Source organism: Dermacentor variabilis, chromosome 10, assembly GCF_050947875.1.
Source record: "Dermacentor variabilis isolate Ectoservices chromosome 10, ASM5094787v1, whole genome shotgun sequence".
Taxonomy (NCBI): domain Eukaryota; kingdom Metazoa; phylum Arthropoda; class Arachnida; order Ixodida; family Ixodidae; genus Dermacentor; species Dermacentor variabilis.
This window is the reverse complement of record NC_134577.1, coordinates 19,324,886-19,343,903: the sequence shown is the minus strand read 5'-3', so window position 1 is coordinate 19,343,903 and position 19,018 is coordinate 19,324,886. Positions and strand designations below refer to the sequence as shown.

General features: G+C 46.3%; 2 protein-coding genes across 2 annotated transcripts in view; both read right to left on the bottom strand.

Moving 5' to 3' along the window:
* Positions 1-1,797, bottom strand: part of LOC142560064 (vitellogenin-6-like) — a 42,562-nt gene extending 40,765 nt beyond the window's left edge. The window contains exon 1 of the mRNA XM_075671842.1: positions 1,709-1,797. Within this exon, the coding sequence (XP_075527957.1) occupies positions 1,709-1,751 (43 nt within the window). The 5' untranslated portion in view covers positions 1,752-1,797. The remainder of the gene's footprint in view (positions 1-1,708) is intronic.
* Positions 1,798-10,319: 8,522 nt separating this feature from the next.
* Positions 10,320-19,018, bottom strand: part of LOC142560062 (vitellogenin-6-like) — a 50,095-nt gene continuing 41,396 nt past the window's right edge. Inside the window, exons 21-25 of the mRNA XM_075671839.1 lie at positions 17,811-18,053; positions 16,267-16,567; positions 15,094-15,251; positions 12,022-12,261; positions 10,320-10,726 (exon numbers count right to left, since the gene is read on the bottom strand). Coding sequence (XP_075527954.1) covers positions 10,562-10,726; positions 12,022-12,261; positions 15,094-15,251; positions 16,267-16,567; positions 17,811-18,053 — 1,107 coding nt within the window. The 3' untranslated portion in view covers positions 10,320-10,561. The remainder of the gene's footprint in view (positions 10,727-12,021; positions 12,262-15,093; positions 15,252-16,266; positions 16,568-17,810; positions 18,054-19,018) is intronic.

The window sequence follows — 19,018 nt, the reverse complement described above, 5'->3', positions numbered from 1 at the left end:
CCTGCATTGCTTAATGTCCCGCAATTGAGGCGTTTTGAACAGAGCGTAATCATGATGTGGAAAGAAGAATTAAACGCTTTACGAAAGGAAGTTAGAAAAGGCAACTGATTTATCCTACCCATTTCTTTTTCTAAGATATCAAACCTTACTTACGTAAGCTGCCAAATAACCATTGGAACATGCATTATTGTAACCAAAGCGGTACCGGAAGTGTGTTGACAGAGTGTCGTTTCCAGCCGCTGTCCTAAGTAAGCCTAGCAATGTGTTGAGCACAACTGCGTGACCGAGCAAAAACGAACTGCGAATGCATGGGTTATATTAGGGACTTCTGGATCGGTTGGATTTGCTTCAAAATGTTGCACTCGTTTGTGTAATGTGCAGTTGTGCCATTAAGCTGACGCTTTCTTTGTCCAGCTCCTGGTTGTATTGCGTGGCAGGATTTCTCGCCATGTAAACCGGGAAGTGCATGCTGACAGTGAATTGCTTAACTTGGTCGATCCCTTAGACTGTATAATCAAAAATGGCGATTTGGTTGGCCGATCTTGATAACAGTGCACGTTATGTTTCCAAGCAAGAGTTCTTGCAACGTCAGCCGATCTTGGAGGCCGTGCAAGCAAAGTCGTTGTCGGGCCGATTCTGGTAACGCTGTTGACTTTCAGTCACTCATGTGCATCACATGGACCTAGCTTCTTCGCCTGTTACGCCGGTTTTGGCCTCAGTGTCTCGTCGAATAGACATAGTGGGGAGTCTCTCACACAGCTGTGCACAGAGAGTGATAGAGCGAAGGACAGCTACAACACTGACGTAGATGAGCTTGGAGAGCAAGCACTTGCGCGTAGTACAGCTTGTTTATATACGTCACAAATTATGTTCGCATTGTTTAATGCGAGTCCGTATGGCACTTACCAAAGTCCTGATTCTAGGCACAATTTGATATGTCCTTACGAGCAGTGTCGTCGTGTTAAACGTCCAGCGTTACTTTTTGTATTTCCCCCTGCATACGCCTCTACTTTCATTCCTGCCTGCACCGAAATACCAACAGCATCTCTGTATTGAGAAACAGGTGGGAATTGCTGTGGGCTGGATTGTGAAGCAGCGACGATCGAGAGAGAGACAGAGATGTAGGCTTTAATATTATACCGGAGATGTTAGCCTAGCTGATCGCCTGGCCTGCTATACACCATGTGCTGGGTGTAAATCGTTCAGTTTGTTGAAAGAGTCAATCAGTCAACTTGATTCTTCTCGTGTATTCTTTCAACACAAGGAATGTTATATCTGTGACATCAACGTCGCATCTACGTAACGTAAATGGGAAGTCTACAAAGCATCATATAGCATTTAGGTCATTTTTGGACGTAACGTGAACCTAATCAGCCTTAATACAAGTATATACTACCCAAAAGAAGTTTTGCAACTATCGATCACTACAATGGATGGCATCCGCATAAACTTCTATAAATGTTATCCCACGACCAGCGAAGGCCGCGACTTCGGTGGTCGCTGTATACTTCACATTTCACGCCAGGAGCGTGAAATCAGCCATTATCAATTAAAAAACTGGGCTATCAGTGGCCGTAGATGAATTTCTTGTGCGCTTTACTTAACCACATCCTAAGAAACGGCAAACACCCAAAATACTGGCAAGGTGCGGTACTGTAATGAGGACTTTTCCTAGGAGTCACGCTAAAACCGGGTACTATCTACTCACCGGAGGCGGCCGCAGCCAGCAGCAGTAACCATAGCACTCTCATGGTGGCAGTTCCCCAGCTCACGCCCACTGCAAGCGGAGCTGTGAGCCTCCGCACGCTTTTTGGAGGTCTTAAGTACCGGTTTGCATTCGCTAGGGCGAGTGAGAGGGAGGGTAGCTGTACTTTGACGCATGGTTTCGCCGAAATGGAGAGAGGTGGTGGAGGTTACTGGAGGCTTCGGGATGCGCAAGGGAGAGAGAAAACAGTTCCCTCCTCGGATTCTGATTTCCAGCAGCCAAAATAACATCCGTCCAGCGAAGGCTCACTTGAGCAGGTCACTTTTCCTAAATCTCGGCGGGGGCTCCAATTTCTTGATTACAAGCAGCGCTGTCTTCTCGAGTGCCTACAGTGACAGTAGTATCCACTTCGGCTTCACTCATGTGGCGACGAGGAAGTCGCCCTTGGAACTCGTGTGATACGAAATATTGCGATGGCTGGCTGCCCTGTTGGCTGTTTTTGGAGTGTTTGACTTGGGTCGCGCGATAGCTGGCTGGTGCAAAAAAAAATTACTATTTCAAGCGCGTCGGCAGATAAGTGGAATCCTGAGGGTTTTCAAAGGACGGGTGTCAAAATATGCTGGACGCGAATTTGGAAGTCTACGGCGAGAAAGTTGCGAGCGCACCAGTCAGAGGGCAAGCGAGGAACATAGCGAGATATTGAGCGAGCGAGAACAGTGTGTATGCGAGTACGTGCTCGTGTGCTACCGTGTCTCTATTTCTAGTTTCTAAGTTTATCGCTTGTTCTTGTAGAAAATTTCTTGGCTTGCGCTGGCTGAGGCTCAATACTCACGAGCTGGGAAAAGGAAAAGAAAAGAAGCTAAAAGATAAAAGAAATGAGTTTTGCCCAAAGGCATTGAAAGCGATAGCAAGGTCTGGTGTTGCACTGAAGGCATCTCATGACACCGGCGTCATGAGGAGCGTCGCTTACGGCAGGTGTCACATTTCAAAGGCGCCTGAGACGAGGCCCGACGAGAAATCATCAGCGTTTGCCCCAATAAGGGAAGAAGATTAGATGGATTTACAAGGACGTTTACTGTCCGTTCCGCTCGGACCAGAGGGTGCGCTTCACGACGCGGCATGCACAGGGCTTCTCGACAGGAACCATTAGCGGGGAATGCTTTGGGTGGTGCCCTCTCGAGAGTTAGGTGATGGTGATCCCGCCGTTCAATCCAGCACGATTGGCGGCCGCGTGCTTGTTCGAGTCACGAATGCTGAGAGCATTCAGCGTGCCAGATGTACTTTCCTGAGCGATGTTTCTGTTCCTTTCGGCTGAAACATCCGACTACGGTTTCATATTTTAAACTGACTGGCTCGTGAATATTTGTGGTTAGGGTATCACAAGCACTCTAGGGCTGCAGTAGTCCATATGCTGATCTCGCAACGCAGAGTTGCGCCGCCTCTGTCTGTAATTATTGTGAAACGAGAGTTCTCCAAATGGAGCGTGTAAAATGTTGCGTGTTGCGCAATTACCTTATTACATAGTTGTAGCAGAGCAATCATGCAGCTTACACAGAATAGCACTTTTGACATTCGGTGGGAACATATAAAACTAGTGTGGAAGGCACCTGCGGTTTACGAAGCTTTCAGCAACCAGCTTTTTGCTTTGGTGATTTGTTTTATTGACGTATAGGGGCATTGAAATGATGTCCAAAAAGAAGAGTTGGGTGTCCATTTTGCGTGAATTATATTTGCTAGTATTTTTAGCGTTCTCCAGGACAGGCAATAAAAAAAACATTGTCCATGGCTATTAGCCGTCATATAAAGTATATGTGTCACGAATACGTTTAAGAAAAATGGCACTCAGAAAATTCGAGGTTGAGACCGAAAGCCGAGTCACTAAAAGTGTTGCAATGTTCCATTGCGGCGTGTAGTAGCCTTAATTCGACGATATGACACGCTCCTCCCTTCATGAAATCGACCGGCTGCCGTTATGGTGGGACATTTATTGCTCGCGAACGCCATTTGTTCACTACATCGAATTGAAACCATGAAGCCACTCCTTTACAGCGTCAGTTAGAGTACCCAGAATGCACGCCAGGCACTAGATCGCCGCCTATGCTTCCTAGAAGAGGAAAAACTAAACTGCCCTATGCAGCACACTGTCTCCAACCTGTGTGACTTATGTACAAACTGAGAGCTGTTCGCTTTGTCAGTCCGTGAAGCACTTGCTTGTTTACACATCGCATAAAGAAGGCAGCACAACTCTCCTACGAATTCAATTGACTTTGACCTCTTTCTGTGAATGTTCATGTGTCTCAATCTGATGAATGAGGCTTCAACTCGTTCCTTACTGCAGCCATACTCAAAGGCGTCTCTCGGCCGAGCAGTTGTGCCACTCTTGCGAAATGGACCCGTCATAACTTCTGCCAACATAATCCCGTAAACCACTGAACCGAGGTGAACACGTTCTACTAAAACGGTGAAAAATTGTAGTGCATGTTCCGTTTCGTGCATGGCATGCGAATACCTGAAAGCTATAATTAGCTGCTTAAAGTGGTGACGAATGGCCTAATTTTGGGAATCAGTTCAGAGAGCATAAAACACAGCAAGCGGCGCCGATCGTTATAGCCAGTGCTCGTCCTAGTGCCGAACGTTTCGCTCAAGAAATTCGAGAATTCCGTGTTTTAACATGAGCTAACGGTTTAAAACTAACACGGTTTAAAGCTAAGGTTCACCTTCTAAGAGCTATATGTAGCGAGCGTTTGCTGCGTGCTTACTGCACCGCAGCATTAGGCTCTGGTCTCTTAGGCAAAATGTTCCACTCGATGTTTTCTGCTTGGTACTTTTGTTAACCACGTGATCTGCCATGGCGGAGTGTAGAACCACGCATGAAATGCTCACACCGCGCCTGATTCTGCTCCATCGGCCGGCACTGTAACGCTGCCTTTGAAAAATATATATTGTGGTTTAGGAACTAGACCATTTCAATATAGATGCTGACGAGCGAGAACACTGGGAAAATACATTTGGGGGCACTGTCATAAGTTTACTGGTGTAGCTAGAGAATGAGAACGAGCACGCGGAAACACTGAAGCGGTGCCCGTACGCCTGTAGCAGACGATAGGCGCGAGTCCTCGCCCTGGCGGCATGCAAGCAGCGCTCGCAGTGCCATCTACGGGTCGCACTCGGGGCTAATAATGTGTGCGCACACAAGGCCCCTCGTGCAGCGGTGGAAGGCAGAACACTGTCCTCGATCCGCGGCCGAGCAGATTTAGCGCTGTGTGTACCTGCATTAAATTGCCTTCGTTGTTCTTGCAGGCAAATTCGCCGCTCCGTTATGACACACTACGAGCGAACGGCGCTTGCACTGTCCATATACCGGTATGACATAGCGGCGGCGCCACCGGGGTGAACGCGCTTACGCAACTATGTAGCCACATAATTGCTATCCAACTTGCCCATCAATGGCGCCTCAAGACCAGGGAATGCTGCAATGCAGTACAAAGACGAGGCAGTGGCGGCCTAGTAATGTCGAGCCTTGACAGACGAAAACGGATGTTTGACAGAGTTTATGTGACACTACAATGACAATAGAGAACGCAGAACCATTTTATGCGTTTTATCATTCATCGCACAACGCGTTGCATTTGCTCTTCGCCTGGCGTGAGAAAAGTAATGTATCGGATTGAACACCAGCACAACTTAAAGGAACACAGCTAAACCGTAACTTATCGGTGAGCTATTATTTCTCCATTAGTGTTTGTTGACTGCACCATCCCTTATCCAATAAAAAGAGCGTGCGTTCGTAAGGCTAGGTTTAGGAACATGTCTTACTATCTTTCTGACAATAGTATGTTGCGACAAAGAAGTAACTAGCGTCAATAAATTGCATTTACTCTCAAGAGAGTGCGGCATTTCTTAATACAACGGCAACCACAAAATTAGGGTTGGCTAATGTAGGCTTTGACATGGGTATACGAGATATGGGTACGAGTACGCGTCCATTTGCTTCAACCACGGCACAATATATGGACGTAAAACGTCTCTCGTTTTGGACATCGCAAGGTCGCTCATATGCTAAAAGCGCATGCAACATTGCGTGCATATGTAATATATGCGTGTTACGCAAGGTTACGAACACATGTCATCATAATATCGCTGACATTTCTGCAACTGTTCCACCAACACGCCTTATTGTGGTATCGTTGAGTAGAGGAAAGAAGCCAGAACGCTCCCTGATCAAAGTACGCTGTTGCTGCTAATTCCTTTTCAACTGACCACATATCCACGAGGGGAGTTCGCCACACTAATCAGAAAGTAAAAGGTTAATTAAATGACAAAAATACATGAAATTTTTAAATCAATGTTAGAGGGCATGCTCTGGTCCCATTTCGTTCACTTGAAGGGTCCCTCAAACGGTTGGGACCAATTTTGCAGGCACGTAGTGCACAGCAACAGTGAAACATCTAAGTGGAGAGTCTGATATTAAGAGAGCTAAGGACGGTTACAACTTACTCTCCTCCCTAGCCATGCTTTTTCTCCTCAACTAGTTCTCCGAGCGATCGGGGATAAGGTCCGCCTTCACTGGACCTACGTCAGAGGTTGGAAACCTCCAGCCTCTCCACTAGCCGCCTGGCCGTCGATCCCCAGTGAGAGCTATCCAAGCGGTGAGCTTTGCGAGCGTTCTGTCGCGACGACGAGCACGTCTCATATTCCGGTAAACGCAGGCGAGCTGGGTGTTTACGCGGATAAGCGGGAGGCGTAAACTGAATCCCATGCATCCTACTACTACTATGATGAAGAGCCTTTAGCGTAAACGTGAGCGACCTGCACGGAGCAGCCACGTGGTGGCGCAGAGGATAAGGTGCGAATCGCATAGTTAATATGGCTGTAACCAACTGCTCAGTACGACTCAGTACGCTTGTACAACATCGTGAGAATCGTTTCAGGGTTGTTGGATCTGGAGGACAATCCCAATTGCTGTCCCCCAGATTTTTGGACTTTGCCGTTGGGTGCGGGAGTTGGCCGAGGTAGAGGAGGACTTTGAGATGAAACCTGGAGGTTTATTTACATTATTTACAGTGAGAATACAAAGAAATTAACAGTCATAAAGTTATTACGGGCCGGCAGCAACTCGGACGCTGCGGCCCGTGGCAAGAAGCTCGAAAGAAATGAATGAAGGAATGCTGGCTCTTCTTCGCTGTTCCCAGTTCCTTGGGACTTCTTTCGACGAAGGCTCTTTCTTTGTCGAAGGTTCATCCGTAGCGCTGCCACCAGTTGTTGGAGTTTGAGGACGAAGGTTCATCCTACCGCTGCCACCAGTTATTAGATTTGGAGTCGGGCTTGCAGGACGATCGGAGGAACTTGGGGCGACAGGACTAGGCGAGCTGGAATTATTTACACTATTTACATTTGAACTTGGGATACATTTACACAGTCTAGCGTGACTGTCAAATGGAGCCCGCAAGACGAAGCATACAGCAAATGAGCACGCAGCTCACGGGTATATTGACGAGCACAGAGCACCACGACGAGCACCCACTAGCCGCCGACAACAGCTGCTTATATCCACTTCGTGTTCCCTAGATCCCGAGGTGAGGCAAAATGTTCGACGGCATCGTAAGCAAGCCGCCTCTCTGCGGGACGTTTTACAAGCACACACACGCACACAGGTTTCAGTGCCCCCTCCGCGGGCAGACGACCTCTGCAGCGCACTCGTCGTGGTGTCCATTGTCCGGCGTCCCTGTAGCCAGGTGGTCACGCCCGACCCCAGCCGGCGCCTCTAAATTCCAGAGCAGACCTCGCACTGTGGCCTCCGCCGTGGTCCATTGTCTGGTGTCTCGAAAAGCGCCTGGGGAGGTTCCGCCAATTACCTCCCCTCGAGAACTCCTCTGAGCTGACGCCCGCCACGTGGCTGCCGGTTGTCCGCAGTTCTCTGAAGTAAGTTCATGGTTGGTTAGCGCTGTCCTCGCTGGTTCTCTGAAGGGCGCCACCACCACGGGTGGATCGAAACACGTGCAGTGGGCTGAAATAACTTGCACGTTGCCCCCTCGGCAGGACATATCTAACAGGGTCTCTTTAACTTCTTTCTCCACACTCGGCTGCTTTTGATGCCAGCTTTTTCACTTGTGTGTAACTAATGCCTTCAATTTTCGGTTGCCGACTTATTCACCTTTTGCTTCTTGTTCTTGCTCGTCCATCCGAGTACCTACCGGGTGGCCCATACGCGTCCTTTTGCTTCAACCACGTGACAATATATCTACGTGGAACGTCTCTCGTTTTCGTCATCACAGGGTACATACGCACAGGTTGTGTGAAATATGCCTTGTGTCATATTCCCCGTTGCAGATGCCCAATGGCCAAGTTGACTATTCGCTGGCACAAACACGGTGGCACAAGTTGACGAGAAGAAAGTTACATACCTACTGACATTGCACATAGTGCAAGAATTCCCAAAGAGGGCTAATTGCAATAATAATTACTGAATACTCATTTCCTCTAAGTTTCTACGCGTCATATGAGACGTGTAGGTAGTTTTCCCGGTATTCCTCGGTGAACTATGCGACGGTCGTTGTTAATATTTTGTTGAAGTACGAAGCATATTCTGAGTAATGAACTGTGTTTCATCTGCATTAGTTAATTACGCCTTATCTAGAAAATTACTTATGCGAGCGTTCCTTGCTGCTGTTACCCGTAATGTTTCGCAGAATTCTAATTCAACTGTACAAGACATGAAGCTCAAGTTCATTGAAAACGAGAGGAATGTTAGTGTAGTAATCGGCGAAACTTTCATGCTGCTGGCTTAGTTAGAAACGTTGCAAAGCATTGTTCAACTCTTGTTTTTTCTCCATTTTCATGCGTTATACGAGGTTCCTATAGTTGGCTTGCCTGGCGTCATCGGTGAACTAAACCGGGCACCGTAATTATAAATTCCGAAAATAAGGGACAGAGTATGGCGAATCTACAGGCACAGTTCAAAAGGTTTCGTTTTATTACTGCTTTTAGAATAATCTAGCCATGCAGGAGCTCTGATGCGGCGTGAGCGTGTTATAAAAGCGGCGCAACATTTAGCCTGCAGCACATGAATAAATATATATGCCACCGAAATTGAACTTAGCTAACAAGGGGCAATGCTATCTAAAATTTGTGTGCGAAGTCTAATTGGTGTGCATCATATGCAGCCTTCGTAAAAAGAATTCTTGAGCAAGCGGTCGAAATTACGTTGAACTAAGTTTATATTTGGTGAAAGTAAGGGCCACGTTATCGATTATGCACACGCTAAAATAAAAGTGTTTTCGGTACATCTGGCGTTTGCAGAAAATCAATATTCTAGTGCCCCGGAGCGCTGCAGGAGGGTACTACGAAAGGCGCAAGATTTAGCCCACTGCCCTGGCAGAATTACAAATATTTCTCGAAATCTAACTTTGCGAAAATGGGGGGAATGCAATGGGAAAGACCTGTATGCGAAGTTAAATGCACGTGAATCAACTATAGCGTCTGCAAAAAAAGAAGAAAAACATTCTTAGGTAAGTGTTAAAAAAACTGTCATGTGGCCATTGCCAGCTATGTTTCGCAACAACACTAGATAACTGTTACCCCAAGTATATATGTGTTGGAAATAGGGGTCATGTTAAGTGCATATGTGACGAAACGTTAACGTACTTTGTTAACCAGAGGCGTAGGAAATATCTACACCTTCATTTTCCCTATTTTTTTAAAAGTAGAATAGGCGAGGTTCGGGGTTAGTTTCCTCGGTGTTCTCGGTGTAGTACACAGGGTGCCTTGCTCATATTTGTTTTAAATTATGGGCAGGTTATGGGTAATATGAAGGTGATGTTCCAAGTGTGTAGTCTATTTATTGCCTTAGCTGTTAATTATGTAGGAAAGTTATCGGGAGCGTTATAAATGTGCTTTACGAACGAAGGTGAATTTACCTCGCTGCCGTGGGAGAACAATGAACGCAACCGACATCAAATTTATTAAGAAATGGGCGGGGGCTTATGGCTAATGTTATGGTGAAATAAAGTTTGTGCATAACTGCCGTTATACAAATTCTCTAACAACAGTTCGAAAACTGTCATATGCGGAAAATTCGTTAAAGTTCTTGCCCACTTACAGGCTACTTAAATTCGTATTGCAACTCCTCGAAAGAAACAACTTCACTGGGAACTCGGTTGGGATCCTGTGAGGTTACAGAAGCCTGCTGCCTCTTTTGATTGATTGATTGATTGATTGAATAAATAGTGATTATTTAAAGAAAATATGTCATTCATAATTCTTTCCTTCATTCATTCATTTATGCAAGTCTTTATTTTCAGTGATGGCCTGTGTTGTAAGAAGTTGGTGGGTAACCGGTCTAGGGGAGGACGCCGGCATACTTAGAGAAGGTCTGGAATATTTTTTTATTTTATTGTGCACTTCTTAAACCAGCAACAGTTACTGTATTTAGCACACAGGGATTGATGACAGCTTCAGATGTTCTCGCGGGAGCTGCTCTTTCTGTCTGAATTTAGCCATCATGTAAGCCCGATAACTAATATGTGGACGTTAGGCTAAGCTTCGTCGCTGCGTTGATAGAAAGTTTTGACAAGATCCCACGTGCTTTGTACAAATGAACATTTGATTGGCCAGTTTATCACTTCTTCCTTTATTGACTTTTTTTTTACAATATACGTAGATGGGAGGACTAATGATGTTGCATTTTGGTGAAAAGTTAATAGTTGAAAGCTCTCTCCTGTTATCGCCATTAGAGAAAACTAGAAGCCGTCACTTCTTTCCAGTTCGCCTCTCTGCATTATAATCGTAGGCATTTGCAGGAGGTATGCTTCTTGTCATGATGTGATGGTCGATTAGAGCGTCCGCCGCCGAGGACATTTAGTGTGCAGGTGGGTGGCAGTCCGCGATGGGCACAACGTAGCTCCTGGCGAACTCGAGCGTGTTGTTGTACAGGTGACCATCGGGACCGGACAGCTCGTGGTTATTGTCCAGGTTGTAATCACCACACAGGCCGCACAGCTTTCCACGGTAGAACGGAGCCACCTGAAAAATTAAGAACGGCGGATAACGTTTACCAGTGTTCCATAGCCTTCCATAGCCTTCCATAGCCTTCCATAGCCTTCTATAGCCTTCGCTGAAAGGTCAAGCCGAACCAGACGTCATGGAATGAGAATCTATCAGCGAAAACATACGAAATTGTTCGTGTGCTATACCATTAATATACTGACGCAATTTTCCAAACGCTTTCGCAGGACCACATCTAGTTATTCCCTAGATTTATCTTCTGAAAATGCCGATCATGATTCAATCGTATGCATGGGTGGGCAACGTCCGAATGCGGACCGATAGGAGAACCCGGCGGACGCGTCCCAGTTACTCAGGTCTATGTCACTGCTCTGTTGAATGCGAAGGTTCAGGTTCGAATCCCAGCTACGGCAGCCGTATTCCCATGGAACCGCAATTGAGAAATGTTCGCCCGTCGCGCTTTTTGGGCATGCCCATTAACCCTATGTCGTCAAAATATCCACCAGCGTCCTCACTTTCGTTCAGCTTTCTGTGTGTCTTGAGCATCGACCAGGTTCACTTATAGCAAGCAGAGCACTCCGTGTCCTTTTATTCATTTGTTCGGTGGCACAATTCGGTACACATTTCGCGTCTGACAAGACAATTCCTGCCACGTGGCGTGCATCTAGGGACGTGGTCTCAGCAGAGACGTGGTCAGTTAGACTATTTGCTGCAGTAGCCTTAGCAAATACAGTTCGCTATGTCGACGACGATGTCCATAGGCCATGTGGAACGTAAATGGTCCTATGACCTGCTTTAAGTTCACCAAACAAACGTTTGTGTCAAGTACGCCGATTGCAGCTGGCGTGAATTCGCAGGATCGGATAGTAATAAGAGAACCCCTACAACACGTCAGTAAGTTGTAAAATGCCGCGGATACGTACCGTAGTATTGTGCCAAATGATGTAATGGAGACGGCGTAAGAACATATTATTCCTTACAAGGACGTATACGCAAACAAAGACTGAATTTCAAAGCGCCGTAAGAAAATAGTACTTCCACAACACTAAGGAAGCAGAAGACCTGAGCGCAGCGAAGCGTGAAATCGAAGCACAGTACCGCGTCAACTGCGCCTCTCATGCGCAAAGTTAAAATTAGTAAAATGAAAGACTGTCTGCAGGCGGCTGGCGTTCCGCTTAACGGAACCAATTGACAATCGAAGCATTGCTCGTTTTTTGCACAAATTCTATTTATCGAAAGACACCTAAGTCTGTAAGTGATCTTTCAAATTATATTTTCCGGGTAGTTAAAAAAAAAAGCGTTGCCTTACTAACCTCGACCACGAGCATGTTCCCGCCGAATCCGACATGGAGGCCGTATGACTCGGAGTCCAGCGTGTACCACTTTGTGGCCTCCTTCTTGATCCTGAACAGCTCAGCGTCGTGGGAAGTGTGGCTGTAGGGATGCTCGGGCACAACGTCTACTGTGTTGCCGTCAACGCGCACCACGAGACCAGATTGGCCGTCCAGTGGCAGGATCTCGATCATGGTCGTGTGGATGAACAACTTGAGCGCCTGCGTTCGATCGCATAAAGAGAGAAGAGATTCGATTTATGACACTTAGGAGGATATGCAGTTGTCCTTCAGTGGACTTATTTAGGCTGCTTACGATAATTCCAATGTTTTTGTGTTGTGGCAGGCCAAGGAAACTATGCGTTAGTGGTTTTAGAATAGCATACCAACGGTTGCCAAGGTTCAGCAAGTTTCAAATTGTGCTGAAATGTCTGAGCAACCAACAAACTGCTAAGATTAAAAAAGAATTCTCGAGTTGTACGTGCCAAAACCACGATATGATTACGAGGCACGCCGTAGCGGCAGACTCCGTAAAAAAATTTGCCCACCTGAGATTGTTTAGCGTGCACCCAATGAGTGGTACGCGGGCGCTTTTTCGCATTTAGTTCATAGCGAAATGCGGTCGGCGTGGCCGCGATTTGGTCCCCTGCCCTGCGGCTCTAGTATTCCCAGTATTCCAGTATTCTCAGATCCCCGTATTTGATGCTTAACGCCAAACTTCGAACTTCATATTATTTCCACGGGTGCCGTAAAAAAATCTACGAAGGTAACGAAAAATAAAAAAACCGGACCATGACTACGAAAGTTTAAGTCCTTACGCGGTAACACAGAGCGAATAATTAGCCAGCACGGCAGGAAAATAACAGAGTATTGAAGAAAAAAAGATTACAAGTCCAACGCTTCTTCTTGGGATCTACATACAGGACATCTTCGTTGAAATGCGCAAATAATGCTAAAAGCTGCGCTAGTCTGTGTGTGATGGAAACGTCAGTGCAAAGTCACACCGAAGGCCCCCGCCTAAACCACGTGATGCACGTTACACGCTGCAGAAGCCAAGCTACGTCACATGTGCTCGTATTCGCCTGCATGTGTTCCCACGCCCCCATGCTACGCAATGTTACAAGACGCGGCTGCCCGCTGGAAAAAGCTAGTTGGCGTTGAGCGATAAAAGTATGCGTACGATTGTGGCCGAATGGTTCGAGCACCGGGATGCTGTGGTGGGAGACCGAGCTTATAGATCCTGCCATCGGGTATGTATTTCAAATGTTAATGCGTAAGCATTCTTTGTCGAGTACCCCGGGAAAATCTGTCTGTAACGCCAAAAGTGTCACGCGTTTTATGCGCACGATAAATGGATAATTAGCGAAGTTAAGACATTTTTTCGTTATAATAGTGCGAATCTAGATGATTGGCAACCTTAGGAATAATCAGGAAGGAATGAAGAAAAAGAAACGAAGAAAAAACAGATAACCGTTCTCACCATGCCCTTCTGAAAGCTCACGTTCTTGCATTACTGGTCTGCGGGCAAAGGAGCCTGCTTTGAAATGAAGCAGTGTAAGAACGCTCGAATAGCTAATTGGTAGACGTGATAATAGTGTAGTAGTTTGATTGATAGCCTTAAAGAAGAACAAAAATATTACTGACATCACGAGCTCAGGTCGTAACACAAGAATAATTAAAATAAAATAAACAGGAAATATTGCTTGCTGGAACCCGTACAGAAGAGAAAGAAAGAAGGTGACGGAGATAACAACAAGCAGCTACGGCAACACAGCAATAGAGAGAGTCAAAGAGATGGATAAACAAGTTTTCAGCCTCAACAGAAGAAACGCAGGTTGTCTGATGCACAAAAATAAAACTGTACAGAAGGTAGCCATAAAAGAAGATTGTAATCTCGTGATTATATGGAATGTTGTGATATAGTCTAAGCAGGGTGGATATGATAAGCAACAAAAATGAAACAAGAATTCTGACAATTTGCTACTAAATTATAAGCATTCTTTGGCATAGGAAAAGCGTTGGGCAGCCATGCATAAAATAGGAAAAGCAAGTAAGCAAAAGCGAAGCAACAGGCGTTCCAAAGAGTGCTTACGCATTAATAGACAATTCTCAGGATTCCTGTAGCATCATTTAAAGCATCAACTAATGGGAAAGGCGGTAGCACCTAGCAGCTACGCTCAAGAATGTCTGCGAGGGCTCGGTAAGAAAGCTTCTCTTTAAATTGCAACGCTCACGCAACAAACCGTGAAACATAGGTGGTAATAACTTAAAAACAAACTAAATTCTGTAATTTTACGTGCAACAACCACGATCTCATCATGAGGCACGCCGTAGCAGGCGCTCCGGAATAATTTTCGTGACCTCGGTTCCTTTAACGTGCCCCCAAATCATGGTAACGGGTGTTTTCGCATTCTGCCCCCATCTAAGTGCGGCCGCCGTGGCCAGGATTCGATCCCGCGATCATATGTTTAGCAGCTAAGCCACCACGGCGGGCTACACTTAACATTACTTCGGTGGTAACAAATCCCTCTAATTGTGCGGCGAAAAGTGAGAGTTGACCTGGTCGCATTTCCTGCTCATCGCAGATCACGTGCACTGACAAGAGGACAAGTGTACCACGAAACCATTAAGCGCGCTCTCACAAGACAGCTCATAAAGAGCAGTTCTCAAGTAGAAACAATTATACATCTGCGTGAAGAATCACTGATGGTTTAGCCGCCAGCAGTGAAATAGGCCACTTTAGCATTCTTATCGTCATAGTGAAGAACAGTAGCAGAACAGTGGAAACCTGAGCCACGTTTCCACAAGTTGACTTCATTTGTTCCTCTACTGTCAACAGCTTCAAATATCCTTTCTTCCTGAGACCCTTTTGGCTAGTTTAACCTTCATCATCGAAGACACAAAAGTGATGTGCATGACTGAGAAACTGAATTGCACTTTTGAGAATAAATCATATTCACTGTGGAATCTTACTTCGAGAGGCAGCTTCTCAACGAACAACTGGTACGGCAAATCGACTTGTGACCGACGGTGACCGATCGGGCGAATCCTCACCTTGGTGAGCGAAGGGTTGTTCGTGGCACGAGCCAGGACCAGGAACCTCTTGTTAGGCGAGCAATCGCGGGCGACCACCTTGTAGCAGTCCGTCTCGGGCAGTTGGACCACGGTGCCATCGAAAGTGCGCACGCTGTGAGACTGCAGGTCGCAGTACTCTGTGGCAAAAAAGTAAAACGAAAGGTTTCATGGTATTGCGGCATTGCTAATGGTTGGGACAAAGACAACAAAACCAAAAACATAAGAATAAAAATTCAATACATTTTCTGGGTGGTTGCGCAATTGAAGAGATGCACTTGACTACGTAGGTGCTTCTTCAGTGTTTTTCCACCTCGAGAGGCAATATTTGCCAACTACTTTTGAAAACTTGGCTAGTACCAGTAATATTGCGTTCCGAGAAAATTCAAAGCAGTAGATATTCCTCATTTCTTTTTTCTTGCTCGTTGAATTGTTGCAGAAGGCCGCCGCAACTTCATAACGTCACACTGTTTCTTACTTATGCTGAAAGTGTATAGCGGTTTATGTTCTGGAAATGCGGCTGGAAACAACACAACTTACTCAGACGCAATCGTTTGCGCGTTGTCTTCGTTCTTTCTGTTGTCTCTAGCACCCCCCATGTGCAGCATAAAAAACAACACTTTCAACGTCATTTACCAACTAGGTCTGCTTGATGGTCCCTGACGGAAAGCCAGGAAATGTTTCCGCTCTCTGCATATACACTTCAGTCTGCCTGGTAAAGTTGTCATTTCCATTATTTTTTGGTGACCCTACGAAGTCGCAGCGCAAGGACAAATTAGTCGGCAACTCCAAGCCAATAGACGTTGATTATAGCAGGAAAAATTGCCATTTACCCGACTAGAACAAAGTTGCAAATACTACCCATATCAATCTCAGAAATCTTTATGAGCAATCCGTACGGGTTTCCTTTCCTGCTTCGTACTCCAGAAGTGTGGATGGCGCTTTTCTCTTTAAGGAATCCTCCACCTGCTTGTGTTGTTCCTCAGAAATGATTTTTTCGTTATTTCTTTGGTACGCATTATAACAATTTTTTTGTTTATATCCTTGCTCATCGACCTTTTTATTTTCTTCGAAGAAGGCTGCCTTACGACCCGTGGAAAGAAATCCTCGAGATATAGCACACCTCATGGTGCATGCCTCCGACGGAACACTTACTGTGTCTGTAGAGCGGGGAGTACTCCGCAGCGTGCGAGTAACCGAGTACCGAGAGGACCCTTGGCTCGAGCATCTTGCTGAATGTGGGAACCTCCCAGTGTTCGTGCTTGTGGCCGTCCTCGGTCGTGACGATCATGTCGGTGTGCGGCTTGTCGTCGACGCCCCACCAGGGGACTTGCGACACGACGTGGACCTTGCCATGGTCGCCCGTGAAGTACGATCCAAGCACACCCAGGAAGCCAGCTCTCCAGGGTTTGTACGCGTAGCGTTTCGCGTAGTACGGTGCCAAGCGGTTCAGAAGCTGCGGAACAGAGCATGCAAAAGTTATACTAGCGCTTTTTAAACTTGATTTGCGTGCCCAACAGTGGATTTTGATTAGAAGTGTAATAAAAATAGAGTTTGAAATGTACCAGCGATTGAAGAACGAGGTTCAACTGTGCGAAAGCTGCGACCAGCTAATGCATATGTTTGTCTCCTCTTTTCTTCGAGATTTTCCAAAACAGAATTTCAACATCCTTGTCCAGCGAGGGTTGCTATACATGGTCGTAGCATCTATCTAGACGTGAATAAGGGCGCATAGCTGCTTGACGCCGCGCGCTTTTGAGGGTAGAGGAAATGTGAATGAAGCTGGTGGTCGAGGATCGGTAAATGACCAGGAAAGATGGGTAACGTAAAGTAGGGAAATACAGTATATGAAGCTCATCACCTTTCGGCAGTACAAAAAAAAATGCGTTAGGGTTCAGTAGTTTGTTAGCTCGATCCACGGACCTTGATACTCAAAAACAGACGCAGTAGAGAGATAAAGGCAAATATATATAGAGAGCTCGTTGGCGCCAACTACGACCTTGTTTTACATGACACTATCATAAAATCCATCTGCCCAACCACAAATTGTCTCTTTGTGAAAATTAGGACTGAGAGAAAATATGTCTGGCTGATAAACGTAACCAGGAAGCTGCAGATGGCGTCGAGTCCAATGCCGATTTGCGGAGAACAAGTGCGTTTTGACGCTACACTAACCTTGTGGATCTGGTGTTTACATGTGCACACATACCGTACTGTGTATTCAGGGGGAAATAATTGCGAGAGAAACCATCCATTATTATGATCGATAAACCATTAGCTTCCTTGAAATGCGCTGAAATTCCGCAATTTGTGGCATTTCGCAATTACATAAATCATCTAAAGGACGAAGAAAAGGAACACAAGCCATCGACACATCCGGGAAAATCATGGCGTGATTCAGAATTACTCACGCGCCCGCGCAAGAGGAGATGAGCTAGCACCGTAAATGCCCGCTGAGAGTGGGGGAAGATAGTTGCGTGATACGCGAGTGAAATCGAGTTGGCGTCGGATGTCCCTTCGAAAAGCTCCCCTCACTACATTTCTCTTCGCACTGTTCCGCCCCCCCCCCCCCCCACCCCGCGCGCGCTATATCGGGTAAGACAGCAAGTGACCATGCATTCAGGAACTGCTGCGCCAAAGGATTTTGTCGTCTGAAAGAAGCTAACGCTTAGAAAATGCATTATGGTTTGGTTACTCACGGGCTTGTAGTTCTTCCACTCTACGTCTGCGGTCAATTTGCCGAGGCGGCTCGAGTAACGGAGCAGTCTGTAGCAGTAGTAGCTGAACTGGAGACCCTTCTCTTGCTTTTGGTGGCATTTGTTAGCGAGCCAGTGGAGGAACGTGCTGCTGAACCTGTTCCGGCCGACTGCCTTACCTTCAGCGGCGGCTGCTAACTGCTGTTCGTCCTCGTCGGTGTGGGTGAACTTGCCGTCAATTGTGATCTGTTTAGAGAAAGGCGTAAAATATTATAAAGCATATCTGCGACGTTCGTAAAGAAGTGAAGTCGTGGGTAGTTGGTTCAACGTGTTGACTGCTATGGAGCTGAACAGGATTAAACACAGCTCTAAGCAGAATTTTTTGCTCAACCACGGCGATGTCGCTTGATTAGTTCGTAGCGGTGCTCGTTCCGAGCTTCAAAACACGTTGATTCAACTTGTGAATCAACCTATGAGATATGCAGGTTGATTATTATCAGAATGAGCGCCAAAATCTATCTTTTCCTTTAATTTAGCACAGATGCGCATGCCCAGTGCTAAAAGATTAAAACGCGAACAATACTGAAACTATTTCAATGCCTTATATAATTTCCAGGTTCAGCTGCATGTTGAACAGCGGCTTAATTCAGACGCCGAGATGTACACGTGTGACTACTTCATGCTTAAAAACCGGTTACAGAGCGATAACACGCTGCACCTGCCCCCAATGGTAATAGTGGCTGTTAGAGTCAGAAATTTTCAGCACTCTACGTAGACTTTGCTGTTGGTTGTTGATTGCAAATAGACAGTATTGTTCCGGAGCTCTACTCTACGGCGTCTCCATCACCAGGTTCTGGCGTTGTGGCGTAAAACGGTTTTTACTTTTAAAGAGGTACTGAACTATCCCTCGGGCCTGGTGAAAAAACGCAGTCTGCGGATAGACTACGCTGCTGTGAACTTCTCAGCCAAACTTTGCAGCCGTCCACGTCGCGCGGAGCTCGCGAGCGGAGCGCGAAGTCAACAACAAAAGCTTTCTCCCAACTCTTTTCGGCCGCTATGTTTCGTCATATACCACATTGGCATGAGCGGCTGCCATTGGCCAATAGCTGACATGAATCATGAAGGGTGTTTGGTGCTTCTTCCAATTGTTACTGTTAAAAATTATGGGCTTTTACGTGCCAAAACCACTTCATGGCACACCGTAGTGGAAG